General features: G+C 44.0%; 1 protein-coding gene across 2 annotated transcripts in view; it reads right to left on the bottom strand.

Moving 5' to 3' along the window:
* Positions 1-10,482: 10,482 nt before the first annotated feature.
* LOC147892819 (uncharacterized) overlaps positions 10,483-21,769 on the bottom strand; it is a 28,892-nt gene continuing 17,605 nt past the window's right edge. For both annotated transcript variants that reach the window (XM_087387238.1, XM_087387239.1), the window contains exons 3-4: positions 11,300-11,352; positions 10,483-11,156 (exon numbers count right to left, since the gene is read on the bottom strand). In XM_087387238.1, the coding sequence (XP_087243364.1) occupies positions 11,009-11,156; positions 11,300-11,352 (201 nt within the window). In that variant the 3' untranslated portion in view covers positions 10,483-11,008. The remainder of the gene's footprint in view (positions 11,157-11,299; positions 11,353-21,769) is intronic.

Genomic DNA, 21,769 nt, shown 5'->3' with positions numbered 1-21,769 from the left:
TTAATTTCCTTTTATTTTTCTTCTTAAATGGTCTCCTTAATTTCTTAACTCCCTTATTAATCTTCTCCTTCTTTCTCCTTCATTGTTAATTTTTTCTCTTTTAAATGATCTTAATTTTTCTTTTATCCAAAATTTTGAATTTTATTTATCTTATATTCATTTATCTTCTTAAACCCTTTTGTCCTTTCTAAATTCCTCTATTTTTCTTTATAACTTTTTCTTCCTTAAGTTCCTCCCTAATATCGATAAACCTTCCTTGTCATCTCAGCTTGCTAGAGTTACAATGCACCTGATGACATCTACCCTCAAAGGGATTTTTGAGTAATACGATAAAAAAACGTCTCATAAGGTGACTTTTCTACAAGAGAAAGCCACCGATGCAGCAAAGGCAGCGCAACTTGAGAAAATTCTCAGGGAGGGTGCAGAAGACAAGGTAGAGGAGGCAGAAGCAAGGGCCTTGCAAGCACAAAAGCAAGTTGAGGCCACTGCAAAAATGGCCGACATGGAAAGGCATATAAGATAATAAGCAGAGAAGCACATCAAGGAGCTCAGAGATAGGCTTGAAGAAGTTAGAACAGATGGGGACATCACAGACAAGGAGCTAGCAATGATGCAAAAATATCTTCAAGATCATAGAGCCAAAAAGGAGGCTCTTTACAAATGTATCTACAACATGCAAAATGCGTTGCACATTGAAAAAGACCAGATGATAGAGGAACTAAAAAGGAAAAATGTAGAAACCAGAGCGGTGATGCAAGAGCTACAAGAGAGCTTCAAGGCTAGGAAGGATGGTGCAGAGAGCCACCACGATGGAGAAGACAATGAGATAGCTCTCCAGGATAGGAAGGATGTAGAGAGAAGCCACGGTGGAGCAAGTTGTAGTAGCCACAGTGGGGGTTGTTACCTAGAAACACTTTTGGAAGTTTGAAGATTAAGCTACGCGACCCTGCAACAAGATTATGATAGGGTTATGCAAGAGCTTTCAGTGGCTTTTGAAAGTTTTGAAAAGCAGTCCGTCGTCATGAGAGATTTCCAAACTAAAGTAGAAGTCTTGGAAACGGCCCACGTTGATGTTTTTAAGCAATTTAATCAGCTTCAAGAGATGCTGAGGGAATCAGATGAAGTGGTTGCATGAAGTGAGTAAAGAGTGAGGAGATGAAAGAGAATATCCACATCCTTAGAATGAGGGAGGAAGCAATCAGGAAGCAACTTCACCATGTATAGAGTAAGATTATGGTATTGACGGCCGCAACAATTAAATTGGGTGCATATCTTGTTATGCAACAGGCTCTGAAATGCATTGTCTGCCATACCCCCATTATAGATGACGGCATTATCCGATGGCCTATGTGCTACCACCCTATGCATGTTTTTTATATTGGGGTGTTTGTGCATGCAAGATCGGTGTCATTTGTCATTGCCTAGGTCATGGACAGATCAAATGTCTCTGCCTGCTACAGCTATCTACGATGAGAAAGTAGATGCTATAGCTTAATTTGCCATTTGGAAAAAATTTGCAAAAGACAAGGAGCTTGAATTGAAGAAGTCCAAGCCCGAGCCTAACTGCGAGGAAAAGGATCCTGAAGCAAGGAACCAACCCCCTTCAAGAAAGGAACAAGGAGGAACGAGCTTGCAACAATCAGGGAGCTCAAAAAGGTGACCTGCTCAAAGCAATGTGGAGCCATCTCCCTAAAGGAAAGGAGTCTTTGAGATGTGATCTATGTAATCTGTACCTAATCTATTGAATTATTAATAGTTTTCAAAGCTTACTTAAGCAATGTATCTATTTTAGGATAACACTTTGCAGCAATGCGACTCATTCTAGTATAGCAGTGGGCTGGTTGCAGCTCGGAGGGTGGTTGCTAGGATATTCTGCCATCCATGTGGTGGTTTGCTTCTACTATTACTACAATATTAACTTAACTGCCACTGATGCGGTGGTTGGTCACCAACACAGTGTGGTTGCAAGTGTGGTTGCACACTAGGAATATAACTACCACCAGTGCGGTGGTTTGCTTCTATTATTATTATTACAAGACACGATGAATGACATACAATTCATTCATTTAGGAATTGTGGGTTTCTGGATTAGTTATGGGATTTCATATTTCTCAATGTAAGAGAATTTGTTAAGATATATATATATATATATACGCCAATCAAGTGCTACAGTTGTGGAGAAAATCACTAAATCACAGAGTGCCCTCATCATGGTAGCCCTGCTACTTTCCAACCACTCTATAGCAATTGTGGCATAGGCCATGCCTGTCTGGACCTTCCCATGAAAAATAAGGTTCCACAACAAATAGAGGCTAAGCATGTCATCCCAATCGGAATTATTGGGGTGGACCATCAAAGTTTGGGGCCGACAAGCGTAATATCACAACTTGTGAATGTAATTACATGGCAGCAAAGCTGGTTCTTACCGTTTTCCTTGTTGGATGGTGGCAGGTAAGCAGACTCCCCTCTTCAATAAAAGTGATGCTGGCCAAGACTTGGTCCAAGCTCAACTTCTATACAATTTCCACAAAGTCATTTCCACAAAATGGCCCACTGCTAGTTTCCTTTATAGCAGGGATTCACCAACTTGTACAAACTTTTCCATTAATGCAATTAGTCCTATTCCATTGTCTAGCTTCGCTCTTTTGTTTTTTCACTATGCATAAGGGGTGTTGTAAAATCTTACACACACACACATTTTGCTTATTAATCTCTCTCTCTCTCTCTCTCTCTCTCTCTCTCTCTCTCTCTCTCTCTCTCTCTCTCTCACAGACACACACACAATTCCCTTATATGTTATTTACATGCACCCATGATGTCTACATAATTTGCACTAAGATCCCCCCCCCCCCCCCACACACACACACTAACACACACTTTCTTGCCCCCCTATTGGTTACTGGTGTAAACTATTTTCCTACTTTACTTTTTTAATTTTTAATCTTATTACACTAAGCTACCTTATTACCCCCAAGAAAGTGTGTTAAAACACACACACACACAGACACACACACATGCACGCATGCACGTATGCATGCACACACACACACACACACACACACACATGTACACTCTCACACACGTATCCCGCTACTATCTCACTTAAAGGGAAAAGTTTATACTTCTTTTTGTGCTTTAGAGTTTCCTTTAACCCCCCTAGTCCTTAATTAATTTTCTTTTTTATTAAATTGATTGCTTATAATTTTCTTTCCCTCCTACAAGACACTCAAGAAGTGGTCATAGTAGAACTGGGTCTTGGTTGGGAGCTCCCGATCTCCCCCCAAGTTTGAGACGTGGAGCTGGAGGAGATCTAATCGTATGATACAGTTAATCTCATCTCATGATATCGCACCTCTGGGGGTGCATCTATACTATACTGAAAGGGAGTGAGCCTATCCAGCTGGATCCCGTATCTGCCAAACCATGTGGATAATCCACTCAAACACTTAGTGTGCTCACATCGTGCGCTTGTTTCCTAAGACATTACAAATGAATTTTTCTCTCTCTTCCCACCATCCCTTTTGGCGTTGGATTGTTGATGAAGATTGTGTCTTGAGAGATACTCTCCCAAGGTAAAAAATGAGAATAGGATAATTTTGGGAATGTAGCCATAATGGGAAGACTAATCCGTCATTTTTCATGAAAGTTGTATCAATGTGAAGCTAATTTTAAGGTGCTTATATGTTTCTTACAGTGTTAAGGTGCTTATAGGTTTCTTACATTGTTAGTATGGGTTTTGTTTCAAATGTCATAGGCTTTGAGTCTGATCAAAGTTTTAGGATAGTTTTGAGCTTCCTTATTATGAGGTATTGAGAGAAAGTTGTTTCATGTCATATTAAGCTGCAAAATATTCTTTGAACAACACATTTCCCTTCTCTTTGGCACGAATTAATGAGTTGAAATGCTTGCCTCTGCCAATCCTTTCCTTCTTCCCATGTTTGGACTTGAACCTTTTTATACTTCTCTAAGAGAATAAAGGAAATAAGATGCATTGTTGTCCCTTTTACTAAATGTTGTAGTTTTTTCCATCGTGTCAAGAGTTTTCACGAGGTGGTGTGAGGATGTGCAAGGTGGATGCCTTTTGCCCTACTTGCCAAGTTGAGATCTATGTGAGAGGAATGTTGTGCCCTTGTCATGTGTCATTGAGGAGCTGATGGGTCCCTCATTCCTAAGTGAAAAGAAGCAAAAATCTAACAAGTGTGTGACGTCTCATTACACCAACTTTGTGGCTCACCACACTTAAAACAATTTACTCATTATTTATTCCAGTCCTAGCTATGAGTTACTGTAGAGATCTTATAGCCAACCACTCTCTCCTAGGGTACTCTTTCCTATTCATGGAATATCTTCTCCACATCATGGATATAAAATCCATGCATAGCATTTACATCATCTCAAGCATTTACCAATCACTCATTTTCAAGGCCAAGCAATCCCTTAGCCAACTTTCAAGCATTCTCTAGCTTTGATCTTAAGAGTACCATTGAATTGCTTATAAGTAGGATGAATGCTATTATTGGTGCATTTTAGATCTTGAATTCTTTATTTTATTTTAGCCATAATTACGTAATTCATAACTTAGGCAAGAAACCAGCATGGCTCAACGATAGCTTGCATCATTGGGAGTTTAGAGTGTTAAGGTCTAGGGACAATCCTAGGCCTAGGCAATATGATGGAATGCAATGATAAGGCCTAAAGGGGCATAGAGGTTATAAGGTCCATATGGACACATGGTACTAAATATGGCAATTAAGAAGACTCCACGTGGCAAGCACTAGGCTAGGGGGAGGATTCCAGAGGGAGCTTGAAGGAGGTTGTTTCGGGCAAAAGACCACATGAAGGAAGAATCAATGAGGCTCATGCAAGGAATCTATGGTGGTTGGGCGGACAATCAAGGAGAACTCCGTTGGTGTTTCATTGGTTTCAGAGCCTTAAATAAAATCACAATAAAAAATAAGTATCCTATGCCTCACGCATTGATGAGCCCTTTTATCAAATGCAAGGGGCAAATATTTTACTAAAATTGACTTAAGATCAAGAGATCATCAAGTGCAAATTAGAGAAGAGGATGTCCCTAAGACATCATTTCGTACTAGGTATGGGTATTATCAGTTTAAAGTAATGCCATTTGGTATTAGTTTAAAGTATTGCTATTTGGTTTAACAAATGCTCTAGCAACTTTATGACACTTATGAAGAGTGTCTTAAGACCATCTTTAGGAAAATTTGATGTAGTATTCCTAGATAATATCCTCATCTTTAGTAAAATGAGAAAAAAGCATCTGGAATTTGGGGAAAATGTTCCAATTTCTTAGAGATATTCTCTTTCCAAATGTGAATTCTTTGCAAAATAAGTGAAGTACTTGGGACATATTATATCCCAAGAAGGGATTCGTGTGGAGCTCGAAAAGGTAAGGACCATATTGAAATAGCCACATCCTACATTACAAATGTTCTTAGGTCTATCTGGGTTTTATAGGAGATTCATCCAAGACTATGCTAAGATTGTCGTTCCTATGATGGACCAGCTTAAGGGGAAGGGAAGTACCTTTATATGGGATAAACCTCAAAAGAACAATTTTGAGAAGTTAAAATTGGCTATAGTATCTGCTCGTCATAAAGGTAGTGGATCCCAATGAACCATTCATGGTTGAAACAGACGCCATTGATTTTTTTGTTGGGGTCGTACTTTTAGAAAAGGGTCAACCCGTAGCTTTTGAAAGCAAAAAGTTAGACCACACCCAACATAATTACTCGGCATATGGAAAGGAACTATATGCTACAGTCTATGCTTTGAAGAAATAGAGGCATTATTTGTATGGTGCCAAATTTGAGATCACTTTTTATCAAGAAAGCATTAAATGGATTTGCAATCACCTAGAGCTTAGAGGTAGAAAAGCTAAGCGGACTGAAATAATGCAAGAATTTGATATTTAATTGACATGTCAGAAGGGAACTCCTCCAAAATTTTGATGCCACATGCCGAGCTAGAGGAGATTAATGAAATCAAACCAAGGTCGCATAGTTCCCCATGACCTTAACTGATGAAGAATCTAAATTAAACAAGGTCGGCAAGAAGATGTACGCACGTACCTAGGCAATATAAAACACTTAATTCTCAAATGTGACGCATGCCCCAATGATAAGTATCTCACAGCCTAGTTCATTATTGCAGGCTTAAGGAAGAAAATCGAGAAAGACATGAAAAAGATAAGCAGTTATGAAACATTCAGTGCTCCTCATGCGGTAGCCATTGACATCAAAGATGGCATGACAGACTCTGACACCAGCATTGATGATGGAAGAGCAAGTGTGTGTAATAAGCGCTCTAAAAATGGAAGAGCGAACAAAAGCTTCACATGTCTTTTGGGAGGACTCTAGATGGAGCTTGAAGAAGGAGGTCTCATAGAGAGAAGACCTCTCCAGATGCAAAAGAAAAAAGTGAGCTTTCTCTGGATCCGTGGCTAGGTGGTAACTGGCTTATAGCCCTCTTTCTTGTTCAAGTCATTACACTTTAAGTGATGAAATTGATGCTTCCTTCAATGATAAGAAGGTTGAAGCTACTTATCTTTGTGAAAAGGGGTTTACAAAATCTACAAAAGACTTTTGAATGATTCTTAAGATACGAATAGCTTGCATATGATTCCAAGGTCCACAAGTCCCTTTATTATGAAAGAGGATAAAAGTCTAAATTAGTATATCCAAAGTCGCATTTAATATTGGACCTCCTTAGAAAAAGGGCGATGTAGGCAAGAATACAATGTCCTTGCGATATAATGAGGGCATCCACTTACCAAACTCTAGCAACATGATGTTGAATTTAGTTTGGGCTAAGGTCAGAGAAGTAGCACAAAATGAAGATTACACCCTATCATTGTAGCTTCAAGAGTATAGAGAATTAACTTTTTCTCAATACGACCTCCGCCACTAATTTGAGGACTAATACAAGCTATGACAAATCCAAATACTGAATTGGGGCCTAACATTTGGAGGACTTGTCCCACACATGTGAGGAAACATATGTCATATTATTTAGGCTAGATTAGATTTACGGTTGGGATCAACATTTGGTCCCACACATGGTGAGGAAACATATGCCATATTATTCATATTAGATGTCGGGCTAAGAACAACATTTGGGAGGCCTTCAAGATAGTTTATTTATACTTTTTTCATCCCCATTGATTGGAGATAGATGCTACCTTAAACAATTTTAGAAGGGCATGGGTTATAACCAAACATCCTTTTGATATGTCTACTTGAATCCCAACACCCTTAGATAGGCCATCATGGATTGTTCCATAGGCATTTGCTTCATTAAGGTAGACTTTTATAAGCCATATGATAGGATTGTGTGTGGATTTATAAATCACTCTTTGCAAGATATGGCCTTGGAAACCAATTTTCATAGGATTTCTATACCCTTCTTGTGGGAGAAAATGCTAAGATTGTCACTAATGGTCCCAAATTTCTTATTATGTCTCATATCTATAACATAGAGGCCACCATGGACATTTTATTGAGAGGAGACATTGTTTACATGATGCCCTCACTTTATGGGAACGGTCAGCGCATGCAAAAGAACATGGGCTAGAAATTTTCTTCCTTAAGATAGACTTTGATAAGGATGCAATAATTATGTCTTTGCAAGACATAGGTTTGGTCCCAAATTTTCATAACTTTGTCTCTTACCTTCTTGTGGGAGAAAATGCTAAGACTATTACTAATGGTTGCGATACATGACCTTTTGAGCTAAGAAGGTCAACATCCAAGGATATGATGTTTCACCTTTAGTCTTTGCCATCGCTATAGTTGCTTTAGGGTGGCTAATTCAAGGGGAAGTTGATAAGGGAAACATCAATGGCAGACAATTGGCAAATGGGCGAGCAAGGGAAACATCAAAGGTTGATAAGGAAAGATTAAAGGCATACAATTGGCAAATGGACTACAGGACTCGAATCAAGCTTCTGGCTACAAGATTAACAATGCTAAAACTTTTTTTATATTAAAAAAAACAATGCTAAAACTACTATACAGGGCACCAAGGGTCCTCCTCACCCAATGTTAGTGGAGAAGGGATGCAAGGTCCTCCCTAAAGATGTCCTATTCAACTTCTTGAGTATTCAATGGCTTTTAAGTGCTCGCTCGAGAACAAAAAGGAATGGATCCTTTCAAAAGTGTCCCTAGAAATTTGTTCCAAATCATTTTATTTACCCTTTTATTTTGTATTTTATCTCTTGTTGGAACCCCTCTAAGGCGGCCGGTAGCGACAAGCTTAACTATTTTCATTTGGAAGGGAGATGCAGACAATCATAAAATATCTCACCTTAGATGGAGCTTCTACATAATGCCTAAGAGAGAAGGTGGATTTGATATTGTAAATGTGCAAGGGCACTTGGATAGTGAAAGCACTCAAACAAAAACTTTCCTCTTGCTTCAAAATTTGCAAGTAACTAGACCTTTGAGATGCAAAGTATGGAGACATTATCCAAAAGTTGCTAACTTTGTGAAATAGAACCTTGATGTACCAAAGGATCTCTAGGAAAGAATTTGGAGAGCTTGGGACGATTTTGAAGAGCAATCTCTATTGGTTGCGATGTAAAAGGGAAATTGGAACCTCTTCAAATTTAGTATCAATATGGTTCTCAATCATTTGGTCAACTGCTTGGTTGCAAGATCATCAGATCAAGGGTGAGATTCAATGGAAAAGGAATCAAATTGTGGGGAGGCCTTTGGGACAAGCAGACTAGGTTGTGGAAATCTAATAAGGATTCTTAAAAGGGAGTGTACGTTAAATAAGTTTGACCTTAGAAACAAAATTAACCTATAGGACCAAGAAACTTCGAGATGGATGGGTGGAGGCATGGGGTCTTATATCAGGGAGTTTAGATGGGGTCAAAAGAGAAAGATACACAACAACATTGTGTAAAGATCACCCACAAGATTCTCCCCATTAATAGGGATAGTGGTCCTTTTTCAAATTTGAATTAGAGATGGGATTCTCCCGAGATTTCGCTTTACCAAAAACTTGGAGTATCCCTGAGAAAATATCTTGTTTATTGGGCTAATTATGAATGAAGTAGTGTGGACATGGGAAAGGGCACCTTGTTGTGGCTTTAGTTTAGGTATTTGCATGTGGTGTTTAATTATAAAAATTGGATGGCTAGGCACTCAATTGGTCATGGTTGCCAAATAACCATCTCGCCACAATATCTATGAAGAAAGACCTATAATAGGTAGTTCTACTCTCCTTTTTGAAATCCCTAATGCTCTTCCACCAAGTGACCCATTTTCATCAATGGCTTTGATAAGTTGCTTGCTAAAATTACTCTAGGTGATATAGAGCTAATTTGCTTAATGATATTGCTGTGAACTCAATATAAAACCTTTATTTTCTCCAGACACTCTTAAAATATCTTCTATCCCAAAATTGGATTGAGATAGAATATAAGAAACGTAAATATATTATTGTGGCCGATTCTCTATCAAGGAGATGGTCATATAAACACGTGTATTGCCATCGCATAAATTGACAAATATTGGGGGCATCTTATTCAAGAGGAGTATATGGTTTTCCAAGACTGCTTTGATAAAATATATTGCTTTGAGACTAGTTTACCATGGAGACTCAACGAACCATGAAGGGGGTTTACTTAGTGCATGTGTATGTTACCATGCAATGTGATCCATATACAACTAGTTTTAAAGTGAAATGCCCCATGTTATGCATGAAATGACACGTGCACAATTTAGAACCCATTAACAAGTGCTATTATTCAAAGATCATGTCCTCAAATCCCGATTCTATGGAGACTCAACAAACCATTAAGGGGGTTTACTTAGTGCATGTGTATGTTGCCATGCAATGTGATCCATATACAACTACTTTTAAAGTGAAATGCCCCGTGTTATGCATGAAATGACACGTGTACAAAAACAAACGTGCACAATTTAGAACCCATTAACAAGTGCTATTATTCAAAGATCATGTCCTCCAATCCCAATTTGATCCTACCCAACTCTGCACTCTTCTTAACTCTTGGCCGACACGAGCACAACTCTCTTAAATCTAACCCCTTGATTTTAGTGCACATTAGATTTGTTCGGTGTCCACTCTTCATGCAATCACATGACCACTTATTGGAAAAGTATGCTCACATTAATCCAAAAGACATCTAGGAACATAGCTATTGATACATGTGAATCCACCTCAAGTCTCTCGCTGCTTCTTCATGCATGCCCCTTCGAAAAATGTAGCGCTTCATTGGTATCTGCTTCAAGAGTCAAATCATTTTTTGATAATCTGTTGATCTGCTATGACTATTTTGCTTAATTGAATATTCAGAGACTATTTACTCCAAAGTTTTGCAAATGTTAGTAACTCTCTCTCTCTCTCTCTCTCTCTCTCTCTCTCTCTCTCTCACACACACACACACACACACACACAAACAGAACAAATTACTGTTGAATAGAGTCCTTCATGACATGTATATGAAACTCTTGATTGACAAAATATGATGTCATCATCGAAGATCCAAGAGAACCTTGGGAATCCTAAATGTCTTACCATCCATGAGCTTCTTGGAGCTCCTCATGAGCTTAGAGGAAATCAAAATTTGTGGGTGGGAAGCCATACCTGAAATGCCTTCAATTGAGTTAAGCCTGTCTATACTGTACAATTTCTTACATCCATGCATGCAGAACCTATACAATGACATCATGATTTTTCAACAATGTGACTCGAAACGAGTCCCCAAATGACTATATGAATAAGAATGAAGCCTTTGCCCAAAATAGAAGTTAAGGGCTATAAAATACACTTGCATCTGCTGACAAGGAAAGCTTTCTTTGCCAGTATGATGCAGGCAGCTCCAAATGATTCTCTGACCTACCACTCCGGAAGCCATAGCTGCAGCCCTCTTGTCATGCACAGACACAAAATCTCTTTCTTTGACAGTACAATGCAGGCAGCCCCATCAAACGATTCTGTGATAAATCATTTGTTTCACCTAATACTCTGGAAGCCTCACTTTAAGTCCTCTAGTCACGAATGCAGTCAGATCAGATTGAGGAGGATTCTCCAGTAAATGAAACAAACCACCATGGTTCTGCTTGCTGACAGCATTCTCTGAGCTCTTCTGGAATGGACACACAAACCTACATACAGAGTACAACGATAAGGAGTTCTGATTTCACAACAAACATTTGGATCAAGTCCCTTCAAAGCAAGAAGGGTGTCTGTGACAAGGGATTGAATGCAATAGACTTGTTAACCAATTCCATCCTTCATCGGCACTTACCTGCACCCTTCAGATTTAACACTGCTTTGCAAACCCGTGAATGACAATATACCCTGCAACACAGCACATGGCAAACAATCTTATGAGCTCTAGACTTTATTATAAGAGGAGCCATATATCTCACCTTAAAAGATCAGTACTTAGCTGCTGCTCCATTGTAACAGTAAGATGAGGGAAAGCACTATGACATGCTATACCATTTACAAACAAATCGTAAACAAACAAATCAAGATAAATCCCAGAATCTCAAATCCCTGTCTGTGTTAGGAACAAAAAGACTGATAAAGACAGGATTAATCTATCCGTTGATTAAGCCAAATGCAATATATGCAAGAAGATCTGATTTTAAAAGGGTGTTCATGTATGAAAGAAAGATCCTCACAATAAGCATCAGAAAAAAAAAGGTGCAAGGTAGCGAAGGGAAGTGTGAGGAAAAAGCAAGAAGGGGACAAAGGCTTTTGGGGGAGAGAGGGGGAGAGAGAGAGAGAGAGAGAGATGTAAGTGAAGGGATATACAAACATTGGAGGAGGAAGAGAGTACAAGAGTAAGATTAGATGTCACATCAAAAGGTCCATACAAAAATGGTGAGTAGGACTTACATAGTGCCCATCACAATCCCTCTCTTGAACTCTTGCTAAGGTACTACTACGTTAGTCCCTTTCCCCTGATGGTCCTGTAGGGGCCACAATATCAATGAGTGAGCTTTGTGTTGGTACTACAATTCAGTAAGGCATAACAGTTTTTGTGGAGATGTAGATGCACATAATCGCCTACCTTGAAAACCACACTCATCCACATACTTCTTCTGCTTTGGCTTGGGCATCTTGCATATTCGTTTTAGCCAATTGTAGAAGATCCTCCATCCTCTCCAAGTCATCTCGTGATTGCCTCATTCCAATAGAGAGATGCTTGGTGCTTTTGTGACAAAATGTGGCAAGTGCAAGTGTCATGGTAAAAATGCCTCATGTATTCCTCTACCCGTTTGTTCACCCTTTCCGTTTGACCATCAATCTCAAGAAGGTATGCGGTGCTAGGCGTGAGTCCTGAACAAGGCATTTGCAACCACATTTTCTTTCCCCTTTCTATACTCAATGTCAAAATCATAGGACTGCGCTGAAGCCAACCACCTCTCTTTGGCCGATAGGTTGGGCTGCGTAAGGAAAAATTTGAGTGTTCTATGAGTTTTGACTTCTGAATTTGCTCCCATAGAGGTAGTGAAAAAACTTTTTGAAGGCATGTAAGATGGCCAACATTTCCTAATCATTAATATGCTCCTTGGCATTAAACTTTTTGCTTTCAAAGCTATCACACCATGCTCCTTCCTTAGAGCAACCCCCAAGCCTTTTGCCACTGGCATCTGCCTCCACAATGAATGGCAATGAGAAATCAGGGTATACCAACACAAGGGCATGAGTCCATGCAAATTTCATGTCTTCCAAAACTAATCTACACTTCCTTTGACCACAAAAAGGCATCCTTCTTCAAGAGTCCGTAAGATGGACTGCCCTCATGGCAAATCATCCGTAGGAGGAGGCAAGACCCAAAAAACCTCTCAGCTGCGTGGAATTTTGTGGCTACAGTCATTCCCTCAAGCATTTCACTTTCACAAGATCAATCCAAATCCAATCTTTGCCCACAATGTGCCCCAGGTATTCAACCTCTTCTGCCATAGAAGTGCAATTGCTGGCTTTAGTGTAGCGCTGATGCAACCCAAAATTTCCAACACTTGTTTGACATGCTCAATGTACTTATTTACTTTTGCCGGAAATGAGGATGTTATCAAAGGAAACCAACACATATCGGAAGAGTAGTGGCTGCAATACTTTGTTCATAAGTGCCTGAAAGGTTGTCGATGCATTAGTCAACCCGAATGGCATTACCTTGAACTCATGCAAACTTCCTTCCCGTGCACAAGGCTGTTTGTGCTCATCACCCTCTTTCATCCCGGTCTCACGACGGCCCGATCTCAGATCTATCTTCGTGAAGGACTGAGCACCTTTTGATTCATCCAACAGAGCATCAATCTTGGGAATTTGATATCTTTTTTAACAGTGGCATTGTTGATATCTCTCTAATCCACGCACATGCGGTATGAGCCATCTTTCTTTTTCACTAGGAGCACTAGGGAGGCAAAGGGGGAAGAGCTAAGAGAAAAAATATTCTTCTCGAGCAACTCCTGCACTTGTCCTGCTACTTCCTCCCATTCCAATTTAGAGAGACAGTATGAAGCCTCGTTAATGCGCTTACCACCAGGCTCCAAAACAATGGCATGATCTACATCTTTCATAAGAGGTAACTGATATGGCATATGAGCAAATATATCAGCAAATCTGAGAGCAATTGCTGCATATCAACGTCCTTCACCTGGGGAATGCTTTCCATCTGAGGCACTGACACATGCAATGCATAAATGGAACTTTCTTTCTTGAACTCTCTGCTGAAAATTTTGGGGCTGTCAACCCTGTAACACTGTTGTTTTGGATGTCAGGTACAAATCGGAAAGTCATGGCATACAAGTCAATACTAAACTCTTTCATCCACTCACATCCTAAGAAAACATCAATTGACCCATGCCTAATGCAAAGAGATCTCCTGCAAAATCATAATCATGAGAGTCAGCTACCTATGCTCCTACTCAATCGGAGTAGCTCCTGCGAGCTCCCTCCCTCCCCTTCGTGCCCCGTCTACCCCCCCCTCGCATGCTGCACGGCCCCTCCCTCTCCCTCCGTTAGCTGCTGCCGCGCAGCCAGCTGCCCCCCCTCCGCCACGCTCCTCCTCCTCTCCGCCACGCTCCCCCTCCCCCTCTCCTCATCCTCGCTCCTCCGCTCGTCGCTCCTCCCCTCGCCTCGCCACGCTCCTTCACCCCGCCCCGCCTCACGCCTCTCCACTCCGCTCCGCTCACCTACCCCACCCCGCCCGTCCCGCTCCGCTCCTCGCCACCCGCCCGCTCGCTCACCTCACCCCCGCTCCGCTCACCTACCCCACCCCGCCTCGCCCGCTCCACTCCACGCCACCCGCCCGCTCCGCTCACCTCACCCTCTCCACTCACCTCACCCCATCTCCACTCCACTCCACTCACCTCACCCCGCCTCGCTCCGCTCCGCTCACCCCGCCTCGCACCGCTCCGCCCCGCCCACCTCACCTCACCCCCCGCCTCGCTCCGCTCTGCTCACCTCACCTCCCCCTCTCTTTCTCCTCCTTTTTCCCCCGCTTCCCCGTTCCTCCCCCCTTCCTTTTCCTTCCCCTTCCCCACCTCGGGAGTTCACAGTTAGTCAAGCGATATGGCGGCTACGTGCCCGGAACCGGTGGCCCAGACGGACCCCCCCCCTCCATTAGCCTATCGCATCACATTGACAGAGCACCAGGTCTCCTTGGTGAAGCAGGCCGCCACGGACTTCTCCCAGACATCAGTTTATGGGGGGTTCATTGGCTACTCCCCTTCACGAGCAGACATCAGGGACTGGTTGCAATCCACCCTCTACCTCGAGGACAGTCACATTGAGGAGGTTGCACTCATGGGACGTGGCATTTTCTGGCTTAAGCTCTCCTCAGCACAGGCTGCGAGCGACATGGTCAGGCGATCCCCTACTTCTGTGGATGGGAAGATCATCCTCATGGTCCCTTGGTACAGGGGATTCAGTGTAGCGGACTTCGATGCCCGCTTTCGTATTCCTCGACACCCAGTTACCCTTATCTTCCCAGGTCTCGCAACCGAGCTTCGCCCGATCATCAAGGACCTGGGGGCGCACTTTGGTTGGCCTATGCAGGACACCTACATTGATGCGGCAGCAGCCCAAGGGGTGCCACGTGTCAAAGTGGCAGTCCTTGATCCACAGAGCATCCCCTCGGAGTTCGAGATAGAGACAAACACAGGTGTGGTGACGCAGCGCATTCTGGTCACTGGTCGCCCAAACCAGTGTCTAAGATGCCACGGCTTCGGGCACCAGGCTCGCTCATGTCCTCACTTCACGAGTACAGAACCTCAGAAGACCCCCGTTTAGGCAGCTCAGGATACTCCGCTCCAGTCAGCGACATCCCCTCCCAAAGGGGAAGGCTGGACGGAAGTCAAACAAAAACGGAAGGGCAACAAAGCAGGCCCCAAAAAACCTTCCCAGCCACAGCAAGAGCCGCCTCAGATGATCCCTACTCATCAGCAGCCCAGTAAGGGGAAGGAGAAGGAAAAGGAGAAGGTCAGCCAGCCTCCCCCTCATCCCTCATCCCGCCCTCCCCCCCCTCCCCCCTCCTCCTCGATTCTCCGACCCCCACCCGCTCCAGGATCCCCCCCCGCACCAGTGGTTTCCGCGCCACTCTCTTCCTCGAGCATGGTACAGAAGGAATCCCCCCCTCCACCTGCGCCACTTGCAGCTCCGAAGCTAGCACAGACCTCACCCTCGTCTATCCCTCTGGGCCCGACGACGGGGATAGGCTCTTCCCCATAGGTGGCCAGCACCCCTCCCTCCGGTTCAGACTCCTCATCGTTGTCCCCAAGCCCAAGGGCTGCTCCTAGAGCTCTTCCATTGGAGTTTTACCGAGCATGTCCTGGGGACTACTTGGATGCAGCGGGTATTGGCTCCTTCCCCGCATGCCTAGACATCAGCATCTTCTTCCTCCGCAAGGGGGCGGAGGGTAAGGTATCCATTCTGGCTCCGCACGATGGTCCTAGCTATTCCTTCACTATCTCCAGTGAAGGGAATGAGCAATGGACAAATGAAAATGTTTGGGAGACGATACGAGACCAGACCCAGGAGCAGGTGCAGGACTGGATTGGTAGCAGAGCAGCGGAGCTTCTTCAACAGCAGTGGCAAGAGGGTGATGTTCGTCTGTGTTGGCGCCACAGCGCCAAACGTTTCCGACTCCTAGTCATTATTAGACCCCCGCTGGAGTGGGCCTACGCGGAAGGGCTTCGCCCCTGGAGGACTTCAGAGGTTGCGGGCTTCTACAGCATTTCCTTGGCAGAGGCGTCGAGCTGGTTAGAGAGAGCTTACCACCACGGGACGAAGGGCCTTTCCCCTCTGCTGAAGGTTTTAGAGGATGGGTCCGATGATCCGACCTCTCCTTCGAAACCTTCACAGAAGCGCCTTCGTCTCCACACAGGACATCCTCCGACCACTTCGACTTCGACCGCAAGCAGACATCTGTTTGTGGCCCACCTTCCCTCCTCATGAGTTTATGCATTATCTCTTGGAACGTTAACGGGTTCCACTCATCAGGCACCCGTGGCCCCAGGAAGATGGTGCTCAGACAGGAGCTCCAGCCAACTTTGGTAGGAAAGGTAGATGTGCTCCTACTACAGGAACACAAGCTTTCGGCTTCATAGACCAGTATTTGTGGGAAGGTCCTCACAGGACGCTCCCACACCTACTGGGAACCTTCGATTGGCGAGCAAGGGAGAAGCGGGGGTGTCTGTACCTCCATCGACGCTTCTCTAGTTCAGCATGTGTTTGGTTTTGGCACTTTGATCCTAGGACGTGCGCTTTGGGTGGGCCTGCATATTGAGGGATCCCGCATTGGCATCCTCAATATCTACGCCCCGACTGATCTCAGACGTAGATCCGTTTTTTGGAGATCCTTGACAAACCTGTTGCCAGAGATGGACTCTTGGATTGTAGGAGGGGACTTCAACAACCTTGAGACCTTAGAGGATCAGCAGGGACAGGGCCCAAAGTTCCTCGGTATAGCTCAGGCAAAGCAGGCAGATTGGGACTCCTTCCTCTTTGCAGTGGGAGGTCGGGACAGTTGGAGGGAGCCTTCCTTTCGCAGATGGCCTGGGAGTCTGGACTTCTCTTGGGGTTACAAGAGGGAGGGAGGCAGACTCCTGGAGCGGCTAGACCGTTTCTATGTTAGTGATTGGGCGCTTGGCAGAGGAGGAGAGTCAGGAGTGGTTCCAGGGATGACACTTTCAGACCATGCCCCAGTCATCCTAGTCCTAGACTCGGCCTCTCATTCCTCACCTCCACGTTCATGCCGGATCCCAGATTCCATCTACACCAGAGCAGCAGTTCACAGCAGGATAGTGGACCTTTGGGAGCAGGAGTGGGACCCTACCAGGGATATGGCAGCACAGGCATTTGGTCTTCCACACATTCCCTCTCTCTTCTTAGCTCTCTTGTCCGCAAGGCCTCATATGTAGGCCCTTCCCATTCATACCCAATGCGGCTTACGGCTCTCATGGCCTTCCTCCATCGTGTAGTCTTCGCCACATGAAAGGGTATTGCACATTGTATGAAGAGCTTTGTGAGCTCACTAGTGGCCTCCTTCACTGCTTGCTTTTGCAAGCGTGCTTGAATGCTAGACCTTTGCAGTGATCCTCTTTTCCCCGCACTAGCATCCACACTAATTGATCCATGTGGCAAGGGTGTTCTTGTGGCACTAGGACCTGCGCTCGATGTAGTTGATGCCCCTCTACTTCTCTTTGCAGAACCCAATGTGCTGAAGCCCTTGAAAGAGACTTGGAAAAATAATGGATGCACACTCTTATGCGATGGATGGTCAGATGCACGCAAGAGGAATGTGTACAATATTTTAGTATCTTCTTGCAAGGGAACCATGTTCTTGAGAGCCATAGACGCTTCCACTGCACGTACAGTGATTACAGGGCTGTATATTTGGGAGCATTTACGGGCAGCCATTATGGAGATAGGTGTTGAGTATGTGGTGCAGGTGGTGACAGATAATGGCAGCAATTGTGTGTCAATGGGTGCCATGTTAGAAGATGAGTTCCCTAAGATTGTGTGGACACCCTTTGCCTCACATTGCCTTGATCTTTTGATCGAGGACCTAGGGAAGATACCTTGGATTGATGCCATCTTCTCCACAGCCCGCAGTATCGTGAAGTTTGTCACGAAGAGACCCAAAGTCCTCAGCATCTATCGGGCTTACAGTGACCTTGAGCTATTGAAACCTCCAACCACAAGGTTTGCTTACATGTTCATAGTGGTGGAGAGGCTTGTGCGAGTGCGCCAGGGCTTGTTGCGCACGGTTGTGTCTCGGGAGTGGGGAGATTGGGATGATAGAGGCCAAGCAAAGTCTATCAAATTTTTTCGCATGATCATGGATCAGTCTTGGTGGAATGAGGCGGAGGCATTAATCAAATCGATTAATCCTATCTACACGGTGCTTCGCATCACAGACATGGAGGGAAGCACATTAGGGCTCTTGTACGAGTTTATGGACAAGATTGGAGAGGCCCTCAACAGAAACACTTCCCTATCGCCTGATAAGTAAGACTTTTTACTTTTGTAATATGTATAATTATTGCAGTTACTAAATGGCAATTTGTTATCATGAAGCCTGGAATTTTCAGATATATATTATGTATGTACTATGTACTATTATCTATAGTCTATGAATTTTGCATGCATAATGCATTCTAATTTCTTGTGGCATGATTTAGGGTTGAGTCCATCCGTGCTATATGGAATAAGCGGTGGAATTGGTTCCACCGCCCAATCCATGCGGTGGCACATGTATTGCATCCGCTCTGGCGCAGTCAAGAGCAATATGAGAATGACGAGTTGGAGGAGGGGATGCAACAGTATCTACAAAATTGGACGGGTGGTGACTTGGAGATGCAACGAAGACTGGAGGATGAACTTCTATTGTTCCGCAATCATAGCCTCTCCTTTGATCGACCTACAGCTAGGCTCCGAGAGACACAGTTGCAACCTGTCTCCTGGTGGGAGAAATATGGCAACTGTACTCCTACTTTGGTAAGAGTCTAAGAGACAAGTTCCAACGCCACTAGTTGGAGCTTAGTCGTTAAGTAATTTGAAGTTTTATCTACTACAAATATTTTAAAGTTATCAAGCTCCTGATACTTATCTCGGCTTAATTGGCTTATGGCAGAAACGCCTTGCTATACGTGTTCTCTCATAGAACTGCAGTTCCGGTCCTTGTGAGAGGAACTGGAGCACTTGGGCCCTCTTTCACACAAAGAAGAGGAACAGATTGAGCACGGCTCAATTGGAGCGGTTGGTGTTTTGTCATTGCAACCTCCGTCTCCTTGAGTTCACCGCCGGCTGCCCCGAACCTCGCCAACTGAATGTAGACAAGGTGGACGTGGAGAAGATGGAGGTCATACCAGATATCCCACGGGAGGAGCTGGACATATACACCATGTTGTATGAGGAGCTGTCAGCACCAGCGCACCACACACGATCATACACTCAACCATCTGGAGATGGTGCTAGTACTTCAGTTGCACCCGATGGTCCTGATCCTGATGTTGATGATTCTTCTTCAGACAGTGAACAGATGCCTCGAACTTATCTGAGGACGCAGAGGATGACGATGACGAGGAGGCCATGGATGATGCAGATGATCAGTAGTCTTGCTGTTTTTTTATATCATCCATGAGTGCTTTTATTTTGAGTCTTGCATGACTCATGAGTCATGAGTCATGAATCATGATCATGAAATTTGTGGACCATGAATCATGATCATCTATGGAGTCTGGACATTGAATACTTTCAAGTTTCAAGTTTCAAGTTTCAAGTTTCAAGTTTCAAGTTTAAACTTGTGTGCTAAGTTTAAACTTTAAGTACTTCAAACTTCTAAATTTCAGATTCTTGTAATGCCAAACTTGTTAGTCATGACTCATGATACATGTTGATTTCAGATTATTGAAGCATCATTCAAGAATTTAGAATCATAGAGGCATGAATCGTGAATGATGCATTGATGCTTGAAGGCTGAAGCCTGAAGCTTCAGCCTTCAAGTATAGATAATTGTAATTTGTATTATGTATGATTTGCACTCTATTGATAATTATATTATGTATAAAAAATAAATTTTTATACATAAATTGTATCATATTGCCGTTTCTTCCGTTTCCGTTTCGGCGGGGCCCAGAAACTCCGTTTCTTCCGTTTCCGTTTCGGCTGGTAACTATGGTGCACGCACGGGTCGGCGTGCTCTTGGGGCTCTCCAGCGTGGGCTACCCACACAGGCACATAGGTGGTATGCACAGGGGATATCCTTGGTCTTTCTTCGCACTTTCTGGAAGACTCTTTGGGCTAGCTAGCGTCCTAGGAAGATCTCCTACTTCCTTTGGATGGTGGCACACAAGGGGCTTCCAGTTGGCGGCTGGCTAAGACAGATGGGGCAGGAGGGGCATTGCCAGATGTGTTTTCAGGAGGAGGAATCCCTGAAGCATTGCCTTTGGAGCTGCTCGCATGCGCAGACGGTTTGGAAGGGAATCATGGGGATCTTAGCTAGGGCTACACCCGAGCTAGGACCGATCACTTGGGGAGCCGTTTGTTGGTGCAGCACTGAGCCGGGACATCACTTGGCCTATGAGTTCTCTAGACAGGATCCCGTCTTTTTCATCACGCAGGCCACTTGGGCATACATGGACAGTTTCCCATGGCATCTGACAGAGACAGATGCACGAGCGATGCCTCGGCACCCAGTTTGGGAGATCATAGGGAGCATCACAGGCTGGCATATCTGGACTTCCAGATGCGCGCAGACTGTAGGAGCTCAAACTACTACTACTACCCAGACCCTAGCAGATATCTGGAGCACGATCATTCACACGCTCAAGGGTCAGTGGGATCAGATTCAGGGAGAGTCCCGGGCAGGGAAGGAAAAGAGACGACGTTTCCTTCGCGACTGGGACCACCGGGAGTTATTCTTCCAGCACTCCACTCAGAGTCTTCAGTGGCATTACGCCCCTCCACCGTGGCTGTTTGTCCACTCTCCGATGATTATGCCCTAAGAGGCTTGTATTTAGCATTTTGACTTCTCGGGCTGAATCCGTTTTGTGATTACAGCCCGCTGGCCTTCAGGCCTTCTTGTACTCTCGCTTTTAAGTAATATAACTAGCACTACTTTTTGCGCAAAAAAAAATAATCATGAGAGTCGGATCTGTAACACATATGCTGTCCATTACAAATCTCAACACTCAGCCTTAGTCAATCTCTGTGGCAACAAGCCCCACCTTTTGCAGGGTCCTAGAGTTTATGAAACAGTGTGAGCTCCTGATCAACAAGCGTATGAACAGTCCTGCCCCATCAATGCAATATTCAGTAGAGAATACACTGAGCATCCAATATTGCTCCACCTCATCTACAAGGGCATTTCCACGAGTATCACCCAATGCATGGAATGGCTTAGTATGATGGCTCGATTAAAGAGAAACTCAGAACCATCCCCAACTCCAACATCTAGGTTTGTTCTGACTCGTGTGCTCCAGTAGTCTCCTCATATGTCACATCAAGGATCTTAGGAGCATCCACTAACTCTGTTCCTCATCATCATGGAGCTCCATGATCATAATTAAGTTTGGTTCTCCCGGCATTCCTCATTTTGTACACCTCCCTATGCATTTCTTACCACACTTAAAGCATAGTTTTGCCCTCTTTCTGCTGTCCATGATGGCTCTAATATGCTACTGAATGTCTGATTTTTTTACTACAGCATTAGACTTCTCTCCTGGCTTTAACACAGCTACACATTTTTTCATGGGTA

This window comes from Dipteris shenzhenensis, chromosome 16 (assembly GCF_047967505.1).
Source record: "Dipteris shenzhenensis isolate YYH24624 ecotype China chromosome 16, Dip_SZ_1.0, whole genome shotgun sequence".
Classification (NCBI taxonomy): domain Eukaryota; kingdom Viridiplantae; phylum Streptophyta; class Polypodiopsida; order Gleicheniales; family Dipteridaceae; genus Dipteris; species Dipteris shenzhenensis.
Note: the sequence above shows the minus strand (reverse complement) of the source record. Positions and strands in the feature narration are given on the sequence as shown.